The sequence below is a fragment of the Lepidochelys kempii genome, chromosome 7, assembly GCF_965140265.1.
Source record: "Lepidochelys kempii isolate rLepKem1 chromosome 7, rLepKem1.hap2, whole genome shotgun sequence".
NCBI classification, from domain to species: domain Eukaryota; kingdom Metazoa; phylum Chordata; order Testudines; family Cheloniidae; genus Lepidochelys; species Lepidochelys kempii.
In genome coordinates this window covers 43,334,927-43,356,652 of record NC_133262.1, presented here as the reverse complement: position 1 = coordinate 43,356,652, position 21,726 = coordinate 43,334,927, and the positions used below count along the sequence as shown (strand labels likewise).

At 40.4% G+C, this 21,726-nt stretch overlaps 2 protein-coding genes and 5 non-coding genes across 12 annotated transcripts in view; 6 read left to right on the top strand and 1 right to left on the bottom strand.

Moving 5' to 3' along the window:
* Positions 1-6: 6 nt before the first annotated feature.
* On the top strand, positions 7-19,135 carry GNL3 (G protein nucleolar 3). 2 transcript variants are annotated; one of them, XM_073352430.1, is made up of 15 exons: positions 7-166; positions 1,230-1,288; positions 4,331-4,468; positions 5,639-5,752; positions 6,254-6,337; positions 8,615-8,750; positions 9,219-9,322; positions 10,566-10,704; positions 11,318-11,405; positions 12,727-12,904; positions 13,720-13,862; positions 15,600-15,736; positions 16,833-17,020; positions 18,599-18,680; positions 18,782-19,135. In XM_073352430.1, the coding sequence occupies exons 1-15, from the start codon at positions 154-156 to the stop codon at positions 18,865-18,867; spliced, it is 1,689 nt and encodes a 562-aa protein (XP_073208531.1). In that variant the 5' UTR covers positions 7-153; the 3' UTR covers positions 18,868-19,135. The 2 variants fall into 2 exon arrangements, with proteins under 2 accessions (XP_073208531.1, XP_073208532.1); XM_073352431.1 differs by lacking the exon at positions 7-166 and adding an exon at positions 177-275.
* The window catches only part of GLT8D1 (glycosyltransferase 8 domain containing 1), a 36,213-nt gene continuing 22,937 nt past the window's right edge, over positions 8,451-21,726 (bottom strand). For 4 of the 5 annotated variants that reach the window (XM_073352434.1, XM_073352433.1, XM_073352432.1 and 1 more), the window contains one exon: positions 8,451-21,042. In XM_073352434.1, the coding sequence (XP_073208535.1) occupies positions 20,852-21,042 (191 nt within the window). In that variant the 3' untranslated portion in view covers positions 8,451-20,851. Of the gene's footprint in view, positions 21,069-21,726 lie in introns of all 5 variants that reach the window. The other variant, XM_073352437.1, reaches the window with a different exon arrangement.
* On the top strand, positions 8,814-8,885 carry LOC140915433 (small nucleolar RNA SNORD19). The gene has a single exon (XR_012160170.1). It is a non-coding gene; the product is annotated as a small nucleolar RNA SNORD19 (small nucleolar RNA).
* On the top strand, positions 9,374-9,455 carry LOC140915439 (small nucleolar RNA SNORD19B). The gene has a single exon (XR_012160176.1). It is a non-coding gene; the product is annotated as a small nucleolar RNA SNORD19B (small nucleolar RNA).
* Positions 11,143-11,216, top strand: LOC140915434 (small nucleolar RNA SNORD19). Its single transcript, XR_012160171.1, has one exon. It is a non-coding gene; the product is annotated as a small nucleolar RNA SNORD19 (small nucleolar RNA).
* Positions 12,576-12,654, top strand: LOC140915436 (small nucleolar RNA SNORD69). The gene has a single exon (XR_012160173.1). It is a non-coding gene; the product is annotated as a small nucleolar RNA SNORD69 (small nucleolar RNA).
* On the top strand, positions 13,278-13,351 carry LOC140915435 (small nucleolar RNA SNORD19). The gene has a single exon (XR_012160172.1). It is a non-coding gene; the product is annotated as a small nucleolar RNA SNORD19 (small nucleolar RNA).

Below are 21,726 nucleotides of genomic sequence, written 5' to 3'. Positions count from 1 at the left end.
CCGCCAAGCGAGCCCGCCAGCGCGACACAGCCCAAGCCGCGGGACCGGCCTGCTTTACGGCAGTGCCTCTTCACAGGCCCGGACTTCCCCTAGTCGCCGCAGCGGCCTCCACGTGGGGAGAGCGGGCCCGGAGCAGCCGCAGCCGCCGCCGCCATGAGGAGGCCCAGTGAGTGCGAGCGGGCGGACCAGGCGGCGGGGGCAGGCGATGGACAGAGCCGCTAGGCCCCACGGGCGGGGAGGGAGGCCGAGGGCGCTTCCCTGTCGCGATGGAGCCTGTGAGGAGCCGTCCGTGGGGTTGGGGATACGGTGACCAGACAGCGAGTGTGAAAAATCGGGGCAGGGGGTGGGGGGTAATAGGAGCCTATATAAGAAAAAGGCCCAAAGCTCGGGACTGTCCCTGTAAAATCAGGACATCTGGTCACCCTAGTTGGGGGGGCCCCCTCCGAGCTGCTGGGGGCGGGGGGGGTCAGCCTTGGTTTGCCCCCTCTCTTCTGTTCTCCTCCCAGCCTAGGGCTCCAGCCCTGGAATGTGCTTCTGAGGCCTCGCTGATCCTGCAAAGACTTGGGCCCGCGCTGGGCTCCGCTTAACTTCACGTGCTCACACGTGCCTACAGCCTTTCCAGGGTCGGGGCCAAGATGGGGATCTGTGCAGAGCTGAGCGAGACTTTTTCCAACGCATAATTTTGGGGGAAGGGTCAAAATATCCCCCTCCCCGCCCCCCAGTGCTGCGACACTATTCGCAAATTCGGACCCAATTCAACAAATAATTTAGGCCCAGGAAAAACGGAAGATTTTTGTTTTTAATAAAAAAGTCAAAACTTTTTGTTTCAACCTTTGGTTTCTAAAATTTTGTAGCGTTTTGTTTCAAAATGGTGTTTTAAATTCAGATTTGGCCAATTTAAAAAATAAAACACAACTAGAGTGAAAAACACCGGAAAGTGACTAAATTGAAACAAAAAGCTGGGACAAAAATTCGTTTTGAGTCAACTGAAGTATTTTTGGTCAATTTAATTTTGTTTGTGTGTGTTTTCAATTCAGCAGTTTGGGGGGGGGGGGGAATGATTTTGGTTCAAATCGATTTTTCTTCTGATTTTTCAGTTCTGTCCCTGAACCAAAAAAATTATTTGCCAAGCTCTGCATCTGTGGCTTCCACACTGGTGTTGCTCATAAGATTTGTATTTGGAAAGTGTATCCAGTCTGCCTGATGATAACCCATATTGATATTTTCAGAGTTGAAGAAGGCTAGTAAGCGCATGACCTGCCATAAACGATACAAAATCCAGAAAAAGGTAGGTCTCAATGCCAAATTTGCTATTAAGCTTTCATATTAAAGGAACACTTGGATATATTTCAGGCCTAATAATTATAGATTATGTAAATGCATAGTTTTCATGGTGTTTACAGTTTGAGCCAGTTGCTAGTTTTTAAAGTTCAGCTCTGAATCCAAATTTGGGTGGGGGTTTGATATAAAGTTTTGAGTGGAACCTATTTCTGTTTAAAGCATAACTAAATGTAGGTGCCCTAATGACCAAAATGCTTTTGGAGTGTGGTATTATTTCTGTTTAGCATTTATATTGCAGTAGTACTAGTAGCCAGCCAAGTTGAGGCCCAACTGTGAACCACCCATTCCATACATAACTTGTCATTTTGCTCATCAGTTTATCTAAGATATTTCTAATGCACTATGGCATCTAAGCACCTTGTATACAAATTAGGGTAGCAGTAGCTTGCCCAGAGCATCCTCATTACTCTGATATCAGCCATGCTTTTATTTTGTATTATTTCAAAGTTGTTGGTGTTTCTTCTGTTTGAATAAAGGGGCATAAAAATAGAAAATGAATGTTGCCTGACTGCAATGTGCATTGTAATGCTAATGCTGGATGCTAATACCACAGTGTAAAGAGAGTTCACACGTAAAAATTAGGGCTGTTGATTAATCGCAGTTAACTCATGTGATTAACTAAAAAAAATTAATCGCAGTTTTAATCATACTGTTAAACAGTAAAATACCAAGTGAAATGTATTAAATATTTTTGGATGTTTTTCTACATTTAATATATTGATTTCAGTTACAACACTGAATACAAAGTGTACAATACTCACTTTATATTATTTTTTATTACAAATATTTGCACTGTAAAAATGATAAAAGAAATAATAGTTTTCAATTAAACTAATACAGGTATTGTAGTGCAATCTCTTTATTGTGAAAGTGCAACTTGCAAATGTAGATTTTTGTTGTTGTTACATAACTGAACTCAAAAACAAAACAATGTAAAACTTTAGAGCCTCCAAGTCCACTCAGTCCTACTTCTTGTTCAGCCACGCGAAGAGAAACAAGTTTGTTTACATTTATTGGATAAAATGCTGCTCGCTTTTTATTTACAAAGTCACCTGAAAGTGAGAACAGGCATTCACATGGGACTTTTGTAGCTGGCATTGCAAGGTATTTATGTGCCAGGTATGCTAAACATTTGTATGCCCCTTCAAGGGTCTGCCACCATTCCAGAAGACATGCTTCCATGCTGATGACGCTCTTACAAAAATATTGCGTTAATTAAATTTGTGACTGAACTCCTTGGGGGGGAATTGTATATCTCCTGCTGTTTTATCTGTAGTCTGCGATATATTTCATGTTATACCCGTCTCGGATGATGACCCAGCACATGTTGTTTGTTTTAAGAACACTTTCACTGCAGATCTGACAAAACACAAAGAAGGTCTCAATGTGAGATTTCTAAAGATAGCTGCAGCACTCAATCCAAGGTTTAAGAATCTGAAGTGCCTTCCAAAATCTGAGAGGGACCTGGTGTGAAGAATGCTTTCAAAAGTCTTAAAAGAGCAACACTCCGATGCCGAAACTACAGAATCCAAACCACCAAAAAAGAAAATCAACCTTCTGATGGTAGCATCTAACTCAGATGATGAAAATGAACTTGTATCGGTCTGCTCTGCTTTGAATTTTTATCTAGCAGAACCCGTCATCAGCGTGGACCCATGTCCTCTGGAATGGTGGTTGAAGCATGAAGGGACATATGAATCTTTAGAGCATCTGACATGTAAATATCTTGTGACGCTGACTACAACAGTGCCATGTGAACGCCTGTTCTCACTTTCAGGTGACATTGTAAACAAGAAGAGGGCAGCATTAACTTCTGCAAATGTAAACAAACTTGTTTGTCTGAGCGATTGGCTGAACAAGAAGTAGGACAAAGTGGACTTGTAGGTTCTAAAGCAGGAGTGGCCATCCTGTGGCTCTGGAGCCACATGCAGCTCTTCAGAAGTTAATATGCGGCTCCATGTATAGGCACCGACTCTTGGGCTGGAGCTACAGGTGCCAACTTTCCAATGTGCCGGGGGTGCTCACTGCTCAACCCCTGGCTCTGCCACAGGCCCTGCCCCCACTCCACCCCTTCGCCCCCTCCTCCCCCGACTCCTACACATCACAAAACAGCTAATCGGGAGGGAGGGGGAGAGGTGCTGATCGGCGGGGCTGACGGTGGGCAGGGGGGAGCTGATGGGAGGGCTGCTGACATATTGCTGTGGCTCTTTGGAAATGTACATTGGTAAATTCTGGCTCCTTCTCAGGCTCAGGTTGGCCACCCCGTTCTAAAGTTTTACATTGTTTTTGTTCTTGAATGCAGGAGGTTTTTTTGTACATAATTCTACATTTGTAACTTCAGCTTTCATGATAAAGAAATTGCACTACAGTACTTGTACTAGGTGAATTGAAAAATACTATTTTATTTTTGTTTTTTACAGTGCAAATATTTGTAATAATAAATAAATATAGAGTGAGCCCTGTACACTTGGTATTCTGCGTTGTAATTCAAATCAATATATTTGAAAATGTAGAAAACATCCAAAAATATTTAAATAAATGGTATTCTATTATCGTTTAACAGTGCAATTAATCGCATGATAGCCCTAGTAAAAATTTTCTTTTTTAATGCCAAATACTTTGAAACAGAAAACCAGCAAACTGCTTTGAAATAATACAAAAACTAGGCAATACAGAACTTATTGTGAGTGGACATAGGGTTCAGCTGCAATGGGAAGTTGCTTTTAAATATAGGGAACAAATCTACATTGGCAGAGAGATGGCATAGATGACATAATAACTTAAGTCTTTGAATCTTTAACTTCTGCAGTTCAGGGTCTGCTTATTTAAGCACAGCTACCTGCTGATTCAGTCTGTAATTGAAAGCCCTTCACTCCAAACACAGAATATCTTTATAGACATAAATATGAAGGAAGGAGAAGTGTGACGGTCTCTGCATCAAACTGGGTTTGTGACTCCAGTTCCAGATTTTGTTTTTTCTTGCCCATAGGTTCGGGAGCACAGCAGAAAACTCAGGAAAGAGGCCAAGAAACGTGGGCACAAAAAGCCCAAGAAAGATCCAGGAATTCCCAATGCTGCACCTTTTAAGGAAGAGGTTCTTCGTGAAGCTGAGCAAAGGAAGCAAAGGGTAAAATACAGTTTATAATAGAATGAAGGGGTTATGTGCATATCCCCACTTCAGGAAAACTTGATATGTGTCATGCACTATAAATAGTCTTAATAGCCATCACTTGTATGATGAAATCCTCTGTACAGGCACCTAAATATGTGTGGGCAACATTAACACTGTCTGCTAATGTGACTACCCTGCCACAGAGGGACCATCACTGACATCATTTTGAAGGTGTCGAGTGCCGATGAGAAGCACAGTTGGGAAAGTAACTGAAATACTTCCCTAATGGATTGTATTTTCTAAATGGAAAATCTACCCTAAATTCTCAATTACTGAGGGACGATCTTCACTCATTGATATATTTGCTTTCCACAACCAACTCTCTATAACTTTTCATGAGTGAGGTACCTGAATACTTGGATGCTAGTATCTAAAGTGTATTGTTAAATTTATTCACATAAATTTGGGTTATTGCTGATTCTGTACTATATGTATCTTACGACTTTTAAAACAAACATTGTATTTGTGGATAATCTAAGCACTATACCCAGATGTACAAACTTTCTTTTCTTACCTACGTATTACATAATTTTGTAACATTAGCTTTAATAAAATTTTTATTTCTGTCTGTTTTGGCACCAAAGTATCTGAGTGCCTCCAAAAGTTTAATTGGCAGTAGTAATGTATCACCATTTCCATCAGGTAAAAGCACGAGTAGAAATAAGCTCCTACCAGCCAACCAGTTCCTTAAGCTCCCGCCCTTGATTTCTTAATAGTTCCAGACAAGTATCGGAGACAGATACACCAAGACTGAAAGGACCATGGAGACTGAACATCCCTTTTCCTTCAATGCGACCACTCTAGGTCAAGATTAAGACCTGAACCATACTCTTGAATGAAATCCTGGTCCTACTGATATTTTGCCATTGAATTCACTGCAAACAGGATTTCACTCCTTGTGTGGATAGAGAACTTAGCTTTCTAGGACTCTCAACCTGGCACCTTTCACTAGCATTAAAAACTGTGCAAAATATTCAAAGAATAATCCTAGGTGGCAATGTGTAGCACTTTTATAGTACTGCTCTTCATGTTTAAAGCACTTTACAAACAATCCTGATTGTAAGTGGGGAGGAATACTCTTTAGCTTATGAAATGTTGTTCTCTGTCTTGTTTTGTTGCAATTAGCTTGAAGAACTAAAACAAAAGCAGAAACTTGCTAGGCAGAAAGACCTTGAAAAGAAAAGAAAGCTACAAGCTAAAAAGAATGCTACCAAAGCAAATAAACATCCAGAGGAAAAGGTATGTATGTGTAGTATAATTCTTCTTTTTTCAAAGAGGCTAGTTGACTTGCAGCACAAGAGACAAACTTTCCATCCTCTCATAAGGCCGAATCCAGCACCCTTTTAAGTCTATGGCAGAATTCCCATTGCTTTTGACCAACAGTAAAAACCTGGTGTAGTGATAGATCTAGTGAGGACATGAAAGTTGTTATGCATTCCCTTTTAATCAAAGTATATATAGGGGTGTCAGGTTTACTGCTAACGTCAATTACAGCTTTCAGGAATATTGGTCTACATATTGCAAATATCACATCTCTCCTAGATCTGATTCCATTGAAGTTTATAGGAATGATAAATGTAATCCTCAAAGTATCATTTCTCTTAAGTAACATATATTCCCTGATTGTTGCTTTTTCATGCTATTAGAAATATTGCAGTGCTAGTTACTTATATTGTGTAAAGACAATATTTTAATTTGTGGCTTCAGATTCTCTTCTCTCCTCCCACCCTCTTCATTCAGGAATCAACCACGAAACCAAAAGCAAAATCTAACAGTCTGCTGGATAAAAATTCAAATAAATCATTTTGCAGAGAACTTAAAAAGGTAGGAACTTTCAATAATTACTTTCTATATTTTGAGCAGCAACCCCAAAAAAATGATACTTTACTTTTCAGTTATTCAGTTAAAAGTTTTATATATATTGGACTTTGTTAGAGAATAATACACTTTTAGGGTCCCAGTGTTGTAAAGGTGCTGAGCACTCTCAACTCCCATTGAGGATGTTCAGCACTTTTGAGGACTATGCCCCTTGGGCTAAAGTCAAGGAGCATTTTATGAAAGTACTTCAGGATCATGTTCTTTATCATTAAACTCTCATTCCCAATTAACTGACATCTGCCTGCTTAAAGAAAAAGCTGAAGGGGCTTCACTTTTCTGTCCTGCAAGACAGAGGCCTACTGTACCCTTGTATTGTTAACACTGCTTTTGTGATGACAGGTTGATACTGACCCAAGTGTTAAAGAGAACTGACTGAGAAATCCAATGGGCTGTTGCCAAGAGGATGAAAAAAAATGAAAATTCTTTGATATTTGAGTTTTCTGTAAAACCCTTTTATCGTTTGAGATCACAACAGCAAAGATTTCCACACATATACTCTTCAAGATTGCCTGCTAGACCTTATTAAAAATTGAATAAAGCAAGTTTGATCAGTGCAGAAAATTGATCTGTTCTTGACCAACTGCTTTCCTCTTCATTACTGTAGAGGGAAAGAAAAATCACTCTGAAAACTCTGCCATACTGTCTTACAAATAATACAGATACAAAGAAAACAAAAGAATTTTTCAATGGGACGGCACCTTGCATATAATCAGTTTCACAGTTTTTTCCTTCTAAAGGAAGTCTGTTTTCCCTGTTTGCGTGGGTCTTTCATACAGGAGAGAAACACATTAAAAATGGGAAAATGCAATTGTAAAACCACAAAATTGGTAGAGGACTCAGGCCTTGTCTACACTACAAAGTTATGCCGCTTTAACTAAAACCACGGTTGCATGTCCACACTAGCTCCTTTTGTCGGCAGAGCACATCCACACTAACAGCTCTTGCATGGACACAGTGAGCAGTGCACTGTGGGTAGCTATCCCTCTGTGCAGCTGGCAGCAGGAAGGGTGTACAATGCCTCATGGGGCATGTACAGTGTCACATGATGTAGGTTTCTCAATCCCATCCTTCCAGGGGCATCCTAGTAGATTGTCAGCTGCTTTTTCAACTGAAGAGTGGGGAGAGGGAGAGGAGAGTGGTGTGTCTGGGGCAGGGGAGACAGCAGGCTGACAGACCTATCCTGAGGTAGGGGGAGGGGGATCAGCTCTGCTCAGCATAGCAGCCTCTCCCAAAGCAGCCTGCTCAGCTTGCCTGCCTGTGGTTCTGTGATTCCCTCCGAGTTCTCCCATTGCCTCCTCAGCTGTCAGGAGTGGTATCCTGAGCAGCTCCGGTGCTGAGGAATGTCAAAGCAGCACAGCAGTCAGTGTCATCTCTCCTCCACCCCTCCCGCCTGCCCCAGTGTTCCTAGTGCAGGGCAGAACTGGAGCATTCCACGCTAACTATTTGCTCTTTGTTCCCCAAAGGGAGCAGCATGCTCAACTCTCAGATACTTCCCAGAGCTTTGAAGGGGGGTGGGGGTGCATGCCAGTGCAGGACAGCAGAGATCAAAACAGTGAGCAGAGTGGTCAGGGCAGGCATGGTGGGATACTGGTGGAAGCAATGTCTACACTGACACTTTGTCGCTTTAACTTTGCCGCAGAAAACTTTGTCTCTCGTTGAGGTGGTTTTATTTTGTTGGCAAAGCAGCAGAGTTTTGCCGCCAAAAGTAGCTTTGTAGTGTGTACACCTCCCTTATTTTGTTGGCAAAACTTTGTAGTGTAGACAAGGCTTCAGACAAATTGAAACTACTTTTAATTAACTCTGGAATTAACTCAGAGTTAAGCTAATTGTGTCCCTTTAATTATTGAAACCTTGTTAGAACAGGCATCCTTGCTAACTTTTAACTGAAGGAGATTTGTTGGATTTAAAGATGACAAACTGTCTCAACCTTTACACCCAGATTTCTGCATTGTATGCTCTGTGTGGTGGTGTGTTTCTTCCTTGTACAATGCTAAGAGTTAAGGAGTCAAACAGTAACTAAATTTGTTTTCCTGTGTTGTCTTAAAATAAACCGCAAAAATGTAAGTTGACTTTTTATATAATAGAGAGCTCACTTACTGGTCATTCTTTAAAATGAAAATTTCACTGTAATGAGAGAACAGTACTGATGATTTCAGAGATGTTTCCTGTAATGCTGTTTTCTAATCCTGTGGCTGGGAACGTGTCTTCTCTATTCCATTTCAGGTGATTGAGGCTTCAGATATAGTCCTGCAGGTCTTAGATGCCAGAGATCCCCTGGGCTGTCGGTGCTCCCAGGTGGAGCAAATCATTACTCAGTCTGGAGGAAACAAAAAGCTATTATTGGTGTTAAACAAAATCGGTAAGTGAAACAATCTGTTTTGTGCAGATATTTAGTCACTCATAGGGTTCTGTGTTAGAATATGAGCTATGAGGAAGATATTAAGGCAGTCTGAGATATCACTGATGACTAAGATCCAACTCTGAGCTCGCTGTCTTGTTGAAGGGATTACACTTTCCTATTTTTGTATGTTCTCTCATCTCTTGCTATGTGACAAGATCCACACAAACAGGTGAAACTGACTACTGAATGTTTGTTTTTTAATGGTGCATCTGTTCACTTAATCAAGAGCAAAAAGATTCAGTGTTAAGGATAGAGTAGCCTTCTCAGCTACTGTGTGGAACAAAAGCTCTTAAAACTATACATGATATTAAAGATTGAATCTTTAATGGCTGAAAACAGCAAGCAATTCTTTAGATCCCAAGCTAAGTAAATTCCATACAGTGACACTTGAGTTCATTAGAGTGAAAGGTCTGTATTCCTTTCCAGATCTGGTACCAAGGGAGAACTTGGAGAAATGGTTACATTATTTGAAGAATGAGTTTCCAACGGTTGCTTTTAAATCCTCAATGCAGCTGAAGGACAGAAGCGTGGTAAGAGCACTGCTGTCTCTCTCTTGTATAAGACTGAATCATATGTGTGTCGCTGGGTTGAAACATGATGAAAAGCAAGGACTCTTGACATGAAGATGAAGATTGCAAGATCCAACTCTGATTTCTCCCAGTTAAAATACAAAGTTTTACTTATCTCTGTGTTTTTATGGCCGACTGGCTGTGCTCCTGCAACTGATACTTTTGGCTTGGTGGAATAGTGATGAGCAGTCTTAGAACTTTTCTGCTTGGGCTGGGGAAACTTCACAGTTGTTGGTGAATTCTTGCTTCAGTACTGCACACTACTAATTATGACTAGAAAATTGCATTGAGGCAAGGCAACATACTAAGGATTTGTACTGAAAGACACACCCATCAATGGAATCCGCATTGAATGAATGAGGAAGTCCTGAAATCTAAGGTCTTGTCTACAGGAGACCATTGCACTGGTTTAAGTTTAATGTTTTTAAACCAATTTAGTTAAACTTATTTAAGCCTCTGAGTGAACACTTATTTCCATCCCAAGCCTGTACATTACTAAGAGTGGTATTTGGAATTATTTCATGAAGAGTTGGGGTAATGGAGGAGTCTCCTCCCCACTGCCCATCTCCCATTGGAGTATAATACACATCTTTTGATTCTTGCATGCATTAATTTAAGACCCTAATAATATTTGTGTAACATTTTTCATTAGAGAGACTTAAAGTGCTTTGCAAACGCACCCTAATCTTCACTGTGCCACAGTGAAATAGATAAGCATCATCTGCATGTTGAAAGTGCAGGAATTCAGGCACAGAGATTGTGGAGCCCTTAGATTAATAAACAATTGCTCATGCAAGTAGTCCCATTGAAATCAGTGGGATTACTTGAATGAATGCTCAGCAAAGTGAATAAGGGCTCCACCCCATTCTGGCTTTAAGTGACTTTCCCAACGTCATAAAGTGATACTTCAGCACAGCCAGGAATGGAAGCACAAGTCCCATTAATCAGTTCACATTGCTAGATGCATGGTCTCCTGTAACATTTTGAAGGACTGCCTTTCTTACTGCCCGTCAGGTCAGATGCACTTTAATTGGTATCTCATCAAGTCCCTTCTAATTGGAAGAAAGATGCTGTAAAGGCCATCCAATAGAAGGTATTAGTGGGTATATAGGAGTAAAATGTACATTTGGATTCATATTTAACATCCCAAACACATACAGTTAAAATGGGCCCATCCTATGTTTTTACCTTTTGAATTTTATAGCAGGAGAAGAAGCTCACAAAGAAAAGAGCTCGCATTGACTTGTCAAGAGGCAGCATGTGTTTTGGAAGTGAGTGTCTTTTGAAGCTTCTTCGAGATCACTGCAGGACTCAAGACACAGCCATTCAAGTTGGGGTGATAGGTAAGGTGTATTTTTTTTTTCTTCTCCTTACAAAGAAACTATGCAGTATAACACAAGCTGGGTGATATAACACAATCAGTGACTGCTTTCTCACATCTCAGGCTTTGAAATACTTTGGCCTTTCACTGAACATTCTTAGGTTTGACATGGGACTTGGTATAGCTGCACCCAGTGATGCCTCTTCCACTTCCTGCCCATCAGAGGTAGCTCTCCTATTTGTGTCTTAACATTAGTGACCAACTGATGATTGAATATGTGACCAGTCTGGCTATGGGAAGCACAAAAAATCTGACGCTAGTTAATGTACCAGATTGAGTGTTAAACCAAGTCATGTAGCTCTTCTCAACCAGCACTGCCTCTTTTTACACTTGATAGGTCCTTGCTGTAATTTTTTAATTTAATTGATGTCACTTTTCTTGTCCTTTTTATTACTAGAGTGAGAAATGAGGATATATACTTTGTCTGACTGTTACAATGAAGACTTCAGATCCAACTCTGATCTCACTCTGACTACATGTATTAAAGCCAGTAGTTCTGGTCTAATTTACATGGACTAGAGTTTCTTGTTTAACTATTTAAAGTATTTTTACCATTTGTTTGTGTTTTTCTTCAGGCTTCCCTAATGTGGGGAAGAGCAGTATAATCAATAGTCTGAAGGAGATGCGTGCCTGTAATGTGGGGCCAGTTAGAGGCGTTACCAAGTAAGTTTAGTTTGACACAATCATTGGTTTTGTAGTTATGTTCTGATTACGTACATTTCCTAGCTGTTTCAATTGGCTAGAGCATTCTCCACTGCCTGTTCTGATCAGTCAGTGTAACTGAGCACCGCTTCCTAAACAGCTGCTGCATTTCAGTGGTGGACAAAGTATGCCCCTATATGTAGTTTTTAAAGTGTAGTAGGATCTCTGTGTGAAAGGGTGAGCTCACTTCTTGGCGCCTCTTTGTGGCTGGGTGTGGTATAGCAACGCTATCCCTTAGCGTCTGCTGCCTCTGGCTGCTCCGCCTCTTGAGTGGCCTGGCCCTCTGGCCAGGTCACTTTCAAGTCTCTCCCTTTTTGGGGGGTAGTCCATAAACAAAAAGCAAGGAGAATTAACACAAACAAACAAGAGTTAGTAACAGAGGAAGGAACGCCTCCCTCTCAGGGTGTATCAGGATCAGGCCCTCCCCTCAGGGAGAGTCCTTCAGGCAGTGGATGTCAGGACAGATACTGTCTTCCTTCAGCCCTATCCTCAGGAGCTGAGAGTTGCAGCTCTGCTCTCTTCCCTGGGCTGCCCACAAGTGAGCTGTTCTGCTCCCTTTTAACTCTCCTCCAGCCTGTGCATCTCTTGCAAGTGTGGCTGACTGATCCCAGAGCAACTCCTTAACCCCTTGTTGCCCAGTGTGGAGTTTGTATACCCCATCACACTCGGGATTAAAGGCACTATATGCATTGTGAGTTGTTGTTAAAGAAAATTTGTTCTTGAAGAATCACATCTGAGCCTACTTTGCTGGGAGTCAAGATTTTTTCCATGCCACATCCCATTGGCAGTCCAAGGAGTTAATTGGAGTCTAACATCTTTTATTTTCAATTCTAGAATACTGTCAATTTTTGTATTAATTTTGAGATAAATGCCTTGTCTCTAGACACAACCAATGCTCCTAAATCTGATTTAAGACAGGGGCTTGTCCAGTGGCTGCTCTTGCAACTTATGAGTCCAAGGATAAGCTCTGATTATTTTATTGGGAAAGGTTAGACACTGTGCAGATTAAATAGGTGCCCCACCCAAGTCACTCTCAATGAATCACTTACACAGCCATGAATAGAACCTTGGGGTTTCAAGACCTTGCCTCTTCCTCTAATCACAAAGCTACTTTTCTTTAGGTTTCCAGCGTACACGAAGCACATGATGATGCATTGGAACTGACTTTGCATGAGGAGTTTGTATTCAATCCAACACTGAGCTTCATGTTTTGCTTTAGCAGATGTTTCGTGCTGGTTGATTTATGTTGACTTACTGACAGGATGCATTTCTTCTCTCAAAGGTGCATGCAGACGGTCCATATTGACAAACAAATCAAGATGATAGACAGCCCAAGCATCATCGCAGCTCCGTCCAACTCTGCTCTTGCTCTGGCTTTGAGGAGCACCACAGATATTGAAGAATCAGGAAAATTATTAGATGCAGTAAATGCTATTCTGAAGCACTGCAGTAAACAGCAAGTAAGTTCTTGCATGGCTCCGCTACCTTTCTTATCTCATCCTGATGCATCTAGGTCCTGCATACCTTTATTGCTCCAACAGAAGGTGATCTTGCTTTCTGGCCTGCAAGGTTAGCTTTTGTAACGCATGTGATCTACTGAAAGTCGAATGCATGAGGTCCCTCAGATGGGAAGCTTCATTGACACACAGAACCAACCTACTTGTGCTATATCTATGACACAAAATCTAACTCTTAATTTGGCAGACAGGTAAAATGCACCCAGATCCTCTCTGCCAGTTGCCTCTTTCCCAGTGACTCTTCTGACACAGTACATTTTTATAATTAATTTGATGGAATATAATTAACTTAGTCACATCGTTTTATTAGCAGAGTGAGAAATGAGGATAAACTCAGTGTCTTACTGTTACAGTGAAGACATCAGATCCAACTCTGATCTCATTCTGAATGTTCAATACTTTAAAGCCAATACCGATCTAATTCCCACTGAAGTCTACAGAGTTAGGTCTGTTTCCTGGGAGAGGTGAGAAAACTATACATGGATCAATTGGAAAAAGAACACTGATACCCCTTTCTGTGGCAGCTGCATTTGCTAATGGAGTAGCTACTCTTGCTCTGTAATGTGTGGTGCCAAAAGTAAAAGAAACAAAGGACTTCCCCAACCATATCTCCTCCTTCCTTCTCTTTCTGTACACGCCTTCTTAGTAGGAACTAGTCTTAAAACAATTTGATTTGTACTTTTATTCCTAAAATCATGAGAGAACTAAATGGACCAGATTCTTAATGAACCCTTGTCCATGTTGTTTTCTTGTTTCAGATGATGCTGTACTACAACATCCCAGACTTCAGAAACTCTGTGGAGTTTTTAACTTTACTTGCACAGAAAAGGGGAATGCTGAAAAAGGGAGGTATCCCTGACACAGAAAGTGCAGCTAAATTACTACTTTATGACTGGACAGGGTAAGGATCTTTTGTTTTTGTTTCAGTATATGAACCTCTTTCACACTAAAACCAATCATTTTACAACAGTGTCACCAGAAGCTTTGGCTACTAACAAATGACAGGAGAGGTTTAATTAAGTTGCTCTCTTCATCCTGCTTCAGCATACTGCACCGAAGGGGTCATTGGTTGAACTTGCTTGACAGCAGAGCTACAGAGTGGGATGGAGAATGAGCTGCTATTTAATTAATGTTTGGAACTGGCTTAAGAAAATGAGTCAAGGTCCCTGTGTACACGGATCTACAGCAAGTTTGCTGAACTCTGCCACAGCACAGTTTCAGCCCAGTTTTTCCATGGGAGTTTTGTCCTTCCTTTGAACCACTGAGTCCATATAGTCCTCTTCCATAGGTATGCAATGACAACAGAGGGCACTACTACCCTGAAATGGATCTTTACTGGCTCCATGTGCAGCAGATTACTGTCATGCCAGTGAAAAAGGTCCACAGTAATTATCTGCAATACATAGCAGTTTATTGAGAAGGAATTACACAAGCGGTAAAGGGTTATATTGAGCACACAACTCCTGTGTTAGACATTAAGAGCTATACATTCCTCTTAACGAGTCTCTTTCACAAACATACACAAACAGACCCTGTGCTAGCCTCATGCAGTTCCTGCTTGGCAAACAGAGAAGGTAGTTACCAATTTTATCAACAGCTTCTTCCCTCCTGGTCTGTTCTTCTCAGCCCTCTGGTCTGCCTCAGATTCCCTCGAGGCAAGGCCTTGGTTGTCTTGAGACCCCTCTGGTTCACAGTCCTACTCAAGCCCACGGAGCAGAGTTTTGGCTACTCTGTCTAGCTGCATTGCTTCTTCAAGTGTCAATTAAGGAATTACAGCCAACAGTAATTTACTTTGCTTGATTCTTATACTCTTTTTTTCCCCTCGAGTCACATGTCTTAAAAGCATGCCCAGTGGGCGTGTGGTTACTAATTTTTACCTAATTAGCGTTTTAGAAGGGGCTGGGTGTGGTAGTACTGAATGAAGATCACCCCATGTTTACTCACTCATCTATCATTCACTCTGGCTCTTTGCGTGATGTCCTTGCTGTAAGGTCACTAGAACCAGGTTGACCTTTGCTCCATGCTGGAACTTTATACATGTGATATTTACTTTTGCCAACCAGTAGGTTCAGTATCATTCATACATCCAGACTTTGTCAGTCCTTTATCAAATTTGCTTCTGCTTAAGGGGAACCTGCTCCCAGGATCCTCTGCAGCCATTCAGCCATGTTTAAGTCATGTCACGTTATGCTCACACCATTCATTCAGTATGGCCACACCAATTTGGCACCGTCCCAACAGCATGGATGGACCATTTGGTCTGTTTGGATTTATAGTTGTTCCCATATTGCTTAGAGTTTAGCTAAATAATAGTGTTGAGATTTTATAGCTAGTGGGCTGATGTGGTCTGCACTGACATGTCAGGAAAAACAGGTGTAATGCCTCTTTCCCCCTCTAGAGAGTGGCAAGAACTTAATATTGATATACAATATGTAAGATTATATAGTCAGAATTTTTCTGTTGAAGTTCACATGTAAGTAGTTACAAAAGTCTTATGTTGAGAAATGTGGGAAGAGAAATCACTTCTTGGGGTTTTTTTGTTTTGTTTTTTTAAACACTGAGGTGCCTTTAAACATGTTGCTGGTTTTAGTTAGTGGGTTGTCAAATCCATTTTAATTCCAGTATTTTCTTTGTCCAGCGCCAAAATTAGTTACCATTCATTGCTTCCTGCATCACGGAGTCTGTCACCACACCTCACCAAGGAGGTGGTAGCGGAAATGCAGCAGGGTTTTAACTTAGAGGAGCTGGCAAAGGATAATATGAACACTATTAAAGGTGAGACTCATCTTTGTACTGCACTACCACTGTTATGGTGGGTATGGTTTTAGCACACAGCTCTCAAATAAGAGCCCTGTTTTAGAGACACATGATGTAGCTGTAACCTGTATTGCACAGTCATTACTTGATCAGTCCTTTGTTTCTACTAATCTGCATGAAACTTTTTTTTTTGAGTGCTTGAATCCTGCTTTCTTTATACAGCCCTTCCCCTCAAATTCCTTATTTTGCCAAGTAGTATTTTAACCAGAGTAAATCATATGCCGAAATCCAAAGCCTTCGCTACATAGCTGCCTTCTCTGTAGTATGTATTATGGGGAAAGTTGCTTCCTTGGAGAATTCCTTCTCACTGGCACTGTTTCTCTATGGATTTTTTTTTTTTTTTTAAGGGGGTGGGGGTGGTGATATGTGGCTATCCTTGCCTGGCCCTGCCCTGAAAGACATAACCACCCTGTGAGTCCTCTGCATTCCCTGAAACTTCAGTCTGGGGCCCTTCTTATAAGCCTTACGGGTATGCAGTCCCCTCTTCAGGGCAGCTTCCAGTGCTGGTTCCAGAATTCATGTTCCTGTAAGATTGAAATAGCTGTGGTGTTTGCACCTCCTCTTCTAGACTGTCCATGTCTAATAATACACATATATAATGCTTCAGATTAAGATTGGGATGTATCCCCTTCATTATAAAATTCTAGAGTCTAGTGGCTAGAGTACAAGACATGGAATCAATTTTTTTTCCCAACTATGCTACTGATTCACTCCAGGTCCCTGGATAAATCATTTAATCTATCTGCTTGAATTTCTCCCATCTTGAAAAGAGGAGGAAATGGCGTAAGGTATTTTAACTACCAGAAACTGCCCATACAAATAGATTCTTAGTTTGTCAGACTGCTATATTGTTAACTGATTGGTGACCATAGCTGTATCCTAAGGTCAGTTCAGAACTTGGATCCTCACTGCCACACTTAAATTTTATTTTCTTTCCTGTGGGGGATGGGAAGTTGATTCACCCCTTGGGAAATGGATACCCATATATATCTGTTCATTACATCTAGGTCCATCTGTTAACGTTATTAACAGAGGTGTCCAATATTTTTCACAGCTGTAAAATATCCCAGTCTGGCAAGCAGTATTGTTTTCCAGTCTTCTGGCTTGACAAATGGGACAATAGAAGAGAATGAACTAACTGAGGGAATATCAGAACTGGAGAACATAGAAACAAGTGAAGAAGGGGAGGAATTAACTGAAGATGACCAGGACACCGATGAGGAAGAGGAACTCATTGAAGAGGCAAGATATAGCTGATAAAAACTAATCAGTATCATGGCTTGTAAATGGAGAGGGTATCCACTGTAGAGGTGGCAGGGGAAATCTCTCCCCCTGGAGAGTCGGTTAGCCTGATTACAAAAAGGGGAGAAATAGAGAACTTCATTGTTATGCTCAGGAAAGTGACTGCCTAAAAATGACACTATCTTACTCAGACCTGTGCCTTGTGTCTGAGTCCTGTCTTCATTTTAGTGTAAATTTTTATGGGTTTTTTTTTTAAACCAATTGTGTCTTTACATCTGCAGCGGTAACAGCTCTGGAAAAGTGAGCTGGATTTTATTCTGGCTCATGCATCTGCCAAATTGTTAATTGTCAGCTGTGGAATTCTCAGAAGCACATCATGGTGCAGGAGCCAGATAGCATAAATTTGTGGCACTCAGTGAATCTGCTACAGAATCATTGAGCAACAAACTTGGAACTTCATAAAGTTTATTTTTGTAGTCACTTTTTAAAGCACTGAACAAAAGCTACTCAAAATGAATATAAAATTCTTCATCTTACTTCTAGCTCCACTCGTCACTTGAGGAAATCAAAACATTTTCTTTTAAGCAGTTCCTTCTCTGGTAAAGTCTCCAAACACATCTCTGCTTACACGGGGAGAATGAGTTTGGTGTGTTATCCCTGCGCCTTCCTGAAATACTGGTTTATGGCAGTTTATCTGGCTTTAAATTCAAAGCGTGGCCATGAAATGGTGCAACCTATAGCAGCTTTGGTGTGTTAAACCTTCCCATGCTGATAAGAAAGACAGGTTTTGTTAAAGTGCTCAAAATATAGGAAATCTGACCATATTGCACCTGACAAACAGTGGTTGAGCTGAAGTGTTCCTAAAACACAGTAAGAACTGATATGGGTTGGTGTTTATAAAGTAGAGTAACTAGGCAACTCTTTAATAAGTTGCAAGCTGTAATTCTGGAGCAAGTAGGTTTGATTTCCCAGCTCTGCTGTGCCAGTGTAGTATGCTAAAATATCCACCTGTGAATGTTTGAGCATGTAACAGATGGAAAAAATCCTATTCATCATTTCATTGGGAAAGAAGCTTACTACTTTTCCCTACTTGGTTTAAATGCTAATTCTCACAGTGTGACTGCAGTGATCCTTGCTGAACTGTAATGTCTAATAATTCTGCATATGTTACTTGCCTACCATGAAGAATTTACATCTAAATGTTTAAAAAGAAGCTGGGAGGTCAAAGGTGAAGCCCAGTAGGATTGAGCAGTGCACTGTAGCATAAGTTTTACTAGTTTGAGGATTGTTTTTTCTTTTAAAGATTCAGTGCCTTTGTGGTAATGGAGCTGGAAATGGTTAAAACAGCACATGCTTTAGCTGTACAGTCTATATAAAATATTTTTAAACACTTAATAAAACTCTTTGAAATGGGAATTGGAATCCATACACCTGCTGATCAGTCACTGAAACTATATAAGGAGTACCAGTTCTGTGGGAATGGTATATCTGCTATAGTAGTCTCCCTTATAAAGGGAAGTTTATTCTTACTGCTGACTGAATAAACTGATAGCAATAATACCTGTAACTTTGTTTTAGGAAAGCGACGTTCAGACAAGCAGCAAAACAAACCCTGCAAAGCTGAGTGTGGAAGATGAAAGCTTAGAAAAGCAACCAGCAGGTATGTATTTAAAGCCAGTGACTTAAGTAATAAATGCATCATTCTCTGTAGCAGTGGTAATCTAGTATTGATTTCAGTCTAACAGATTCTCTCTCCTGAAGGTGAACAGTCCCCTACTTTATCATTCAACTTGGATAAGACAGCCGATCAGGATGATGCTTATGATTTTAATACAGATTATGTGTAAAGACAGAAAAAATGCACTCAAAGGCCTAATTTTGAGAAGGGCATTGCCAACTTTTTAAGTAGCTACGTTGACCTCTTTCAGTCCTATGGACCTTGCTTGCAAGAGGCTGCTGCGAAGACCCAATATCTCTGCTGTGAAATATATAGAATACAACTTAACATTGTTTGAAAATCATGTGTTTCTAGAACTGTGTATACTTCAGCTTTGTAAATTTTGTAGTTCTCTAAACTTCTGTAAAAAGATTTTATTAAATGAATCTTAAGGACTAGGTAGCCTCTGAGTCTTATATGTGCTGTAGGAAAAAAGAGTGTTTCAGAAGAAGTTACAAAATGGAAAACAGTGAGTAACTATAAGATAAGTGTTAAAGTTGACACAGTATAAACTATGAAATTGCAGATATTGTTTTCACCTTCAGTCCATTCAGATCAAATGCCTACACTAGGAAGAATCTAATCCTTAGCAAAAGGGATCAAAGCTCTTTCAACCAAGGCAACTTCACAGTACAAAGTTGTATAGTAATTTACTATCAGATTAACCCACAGAATTTAGTCTTGACTACATAAAAACCTTCCTACACTAAAAAAGTCAAGCTACCAATAACTCTCTATTCATTTCACACAGAAAAATGTCTGTGCATGCTTAATACCTTCAGCTTGGTGCAAACTTGAAAGGGGATAAAATGCATATTCTGCCTTACATGACAAGAGGGAAAACCTCCTGCCTTTTGCTGAAGAAGAAAAAGAAACTGCTTGCTGCAGAAATAGATCGTAATAACACCTTAAGGAATGCTAAAAATTGACATTGTGTGTAACCTCTTGAATTACACTTACCAGCTGGGAGAAAAGGAGATGCACTTGCAAACCAGCTATGCTAGGACTCCAGCTGCTTGGCTCTGTCTAATTTAAAGGGCCAGGCTCAGAAAGGCATGCTGTGATATTTCCTTTAATAGGGCAGTGCTCCCCAGTGAGTTACTAGAAACCAGAGAATCACACAAGAAAGTGCTCCAGACAGAATAAGGGATAGTACCACTACCTCTGATATATTAAAAACAGGGTTATTACTAGCCTCAGCTTTGCCAGTTCTTGCTGTAATTTGATACTCCATCCAAATGGCAGGGGAAATAGTTAATCACTTGATATTACTTGTTTCAAGCTCTAGAAATTGACATGGTTCTAATTAATTCTCAGACATTTTGCATACTTTTCCTTTTTACAATTAATTGAAGTTCCAAGGAAATTAATTCCTTAAATTAAATGCAAAATCTACTGAAACAGACAAGTACCATTTTCAAGACCAGAATGAGTTTTATAGTCATCTGATGCTCAAAATTACTTGATTAACCTTAAATCATTTTATTTAACAAAGTTTAGTTTACACCACACATTTAAAAACAGTTTGTGTTGAGTGGCAATCACAAAAAAAATTCAGTGAAACAACACTGAGGAGTAGCCTTTGAAAAATATAGATTAAGTTCATACACAAAGGGTTAAATATAAATGGTGAGTGGGTCTTCATGCAAGAGAAAGTGCCTTTTATAAAGCTCCAGAGGATAAGGTAAGAAGAAGCTAGTAGCAGCTTTTGATTATGATAAATTGGTGTGCAAGATTTCTGTGTGGCTCTCACCCAGATAAACTGTTCCTAAGAATGAGACATCTATTTCTGTAGCTGACAAAATTATCAAACCTAGAACACTAGCACCGGACTGGAAGAATGTAATTAAAAAGGAATTACTTAACAAAAATGCTAGTTCATGGAGGTGTTTTTCCACTCTTCATAGTGCAGCTGGACTACGTTTCCCCAGTCATATTTGAAGTCAGTCTCCTCTTCAGGGATGCAGTTTGGTACAGTTGATTATTTCACCGCAATGTACTTTCCCCTGTGCTCCAGAGAAGCAAGGAGCGCTGTGTAATACAAATCAGCTGAAAGAAACACTGCTGGCTCCAAGAGTTTCCTGAGAAAATGACAATAGTTCATAAAATCCATTTTACTTGGACTCATAGATCTCAGAGTGTCTGCGGATCAGGTTGAACTTGCCAGTAGGATCCGGGATGTACCACTTCTCCCAGACATCAGCATATGAAGCTGTTCTTCCCCAGGGTTTGAAATGCCCATTCCAATGGAGCAACTTGGCAGCTTTCACAAACTGAGGAGAATATCTTTTTCCAGTGCGAGAGCCTTTTATTGAAAGAAGCGATTCACAACTGCACATTAGAGCATGAAATAAAGGCAGTACAATCTTAGCATGCAAGATTTTAACTTCAGTTATGAGATGCAGCTCTAACAAGGGATGGCCTTAGTTTGGGATATGGGGGAGGGAATTGGCAAGTGAGTCAGCCATTACAAATTAAGAGACTTGGGGCCAGATTCTCAGGTACAGCTAAGCACTGCTTTGTGCCATTGCTCCTATTCTGGAGCCGTTGTGGCCTTCCAGTGCACTTCAGAGCATTCTTAGGGCTGCACGACTTGTAATAAAAACTAGGGCTGTCAAGTGCTTAAACAATTAATCTTGATTATTCGCACTAGTAAACAATAATAGAATACCATTTATTTAAATATTGTTGGATGTTTTCTACATATATTGACTTAATTTATAACAGTGTACAGTGCTCATTTTATATTTTTGATTACAAGTATTTGCACTGTAAAGTATTTTTTCAATTCACCTAATACTGTACAAGTACTGAAGTTTAACTTAAAAATGTAGCATTAGGTATGAACTCTCCCCGCATTCAAAAATTAAAAATGTAAAATTTTAGAGCCTATAAGTCCACTCAGTCCTACTTCTTGTTCAGCCAATCACTCAGACAAATTTGATTACACTTGCAAGCGATAATGTTGCCCAATTCTTGTTACATCACC

Coding starts and splice junctions, on each gene's coding strand:
- GNL3 (XM_073352430.1), top strand. Junction 6,338..8,614: donor TTTGCAGAGAACTTAAAAAG/GTAGGAACTTTC, acceptor ATTCCATTTCAG/GTGATTGAGGCTTCAGATAT. Junction 13,863..15,599: donor CTACTTTATGACTGGACAGG/GTAAGGATCTTT, acceptor TTCTTTGTCCAG/CGCCAAAATTAGTTACCATT.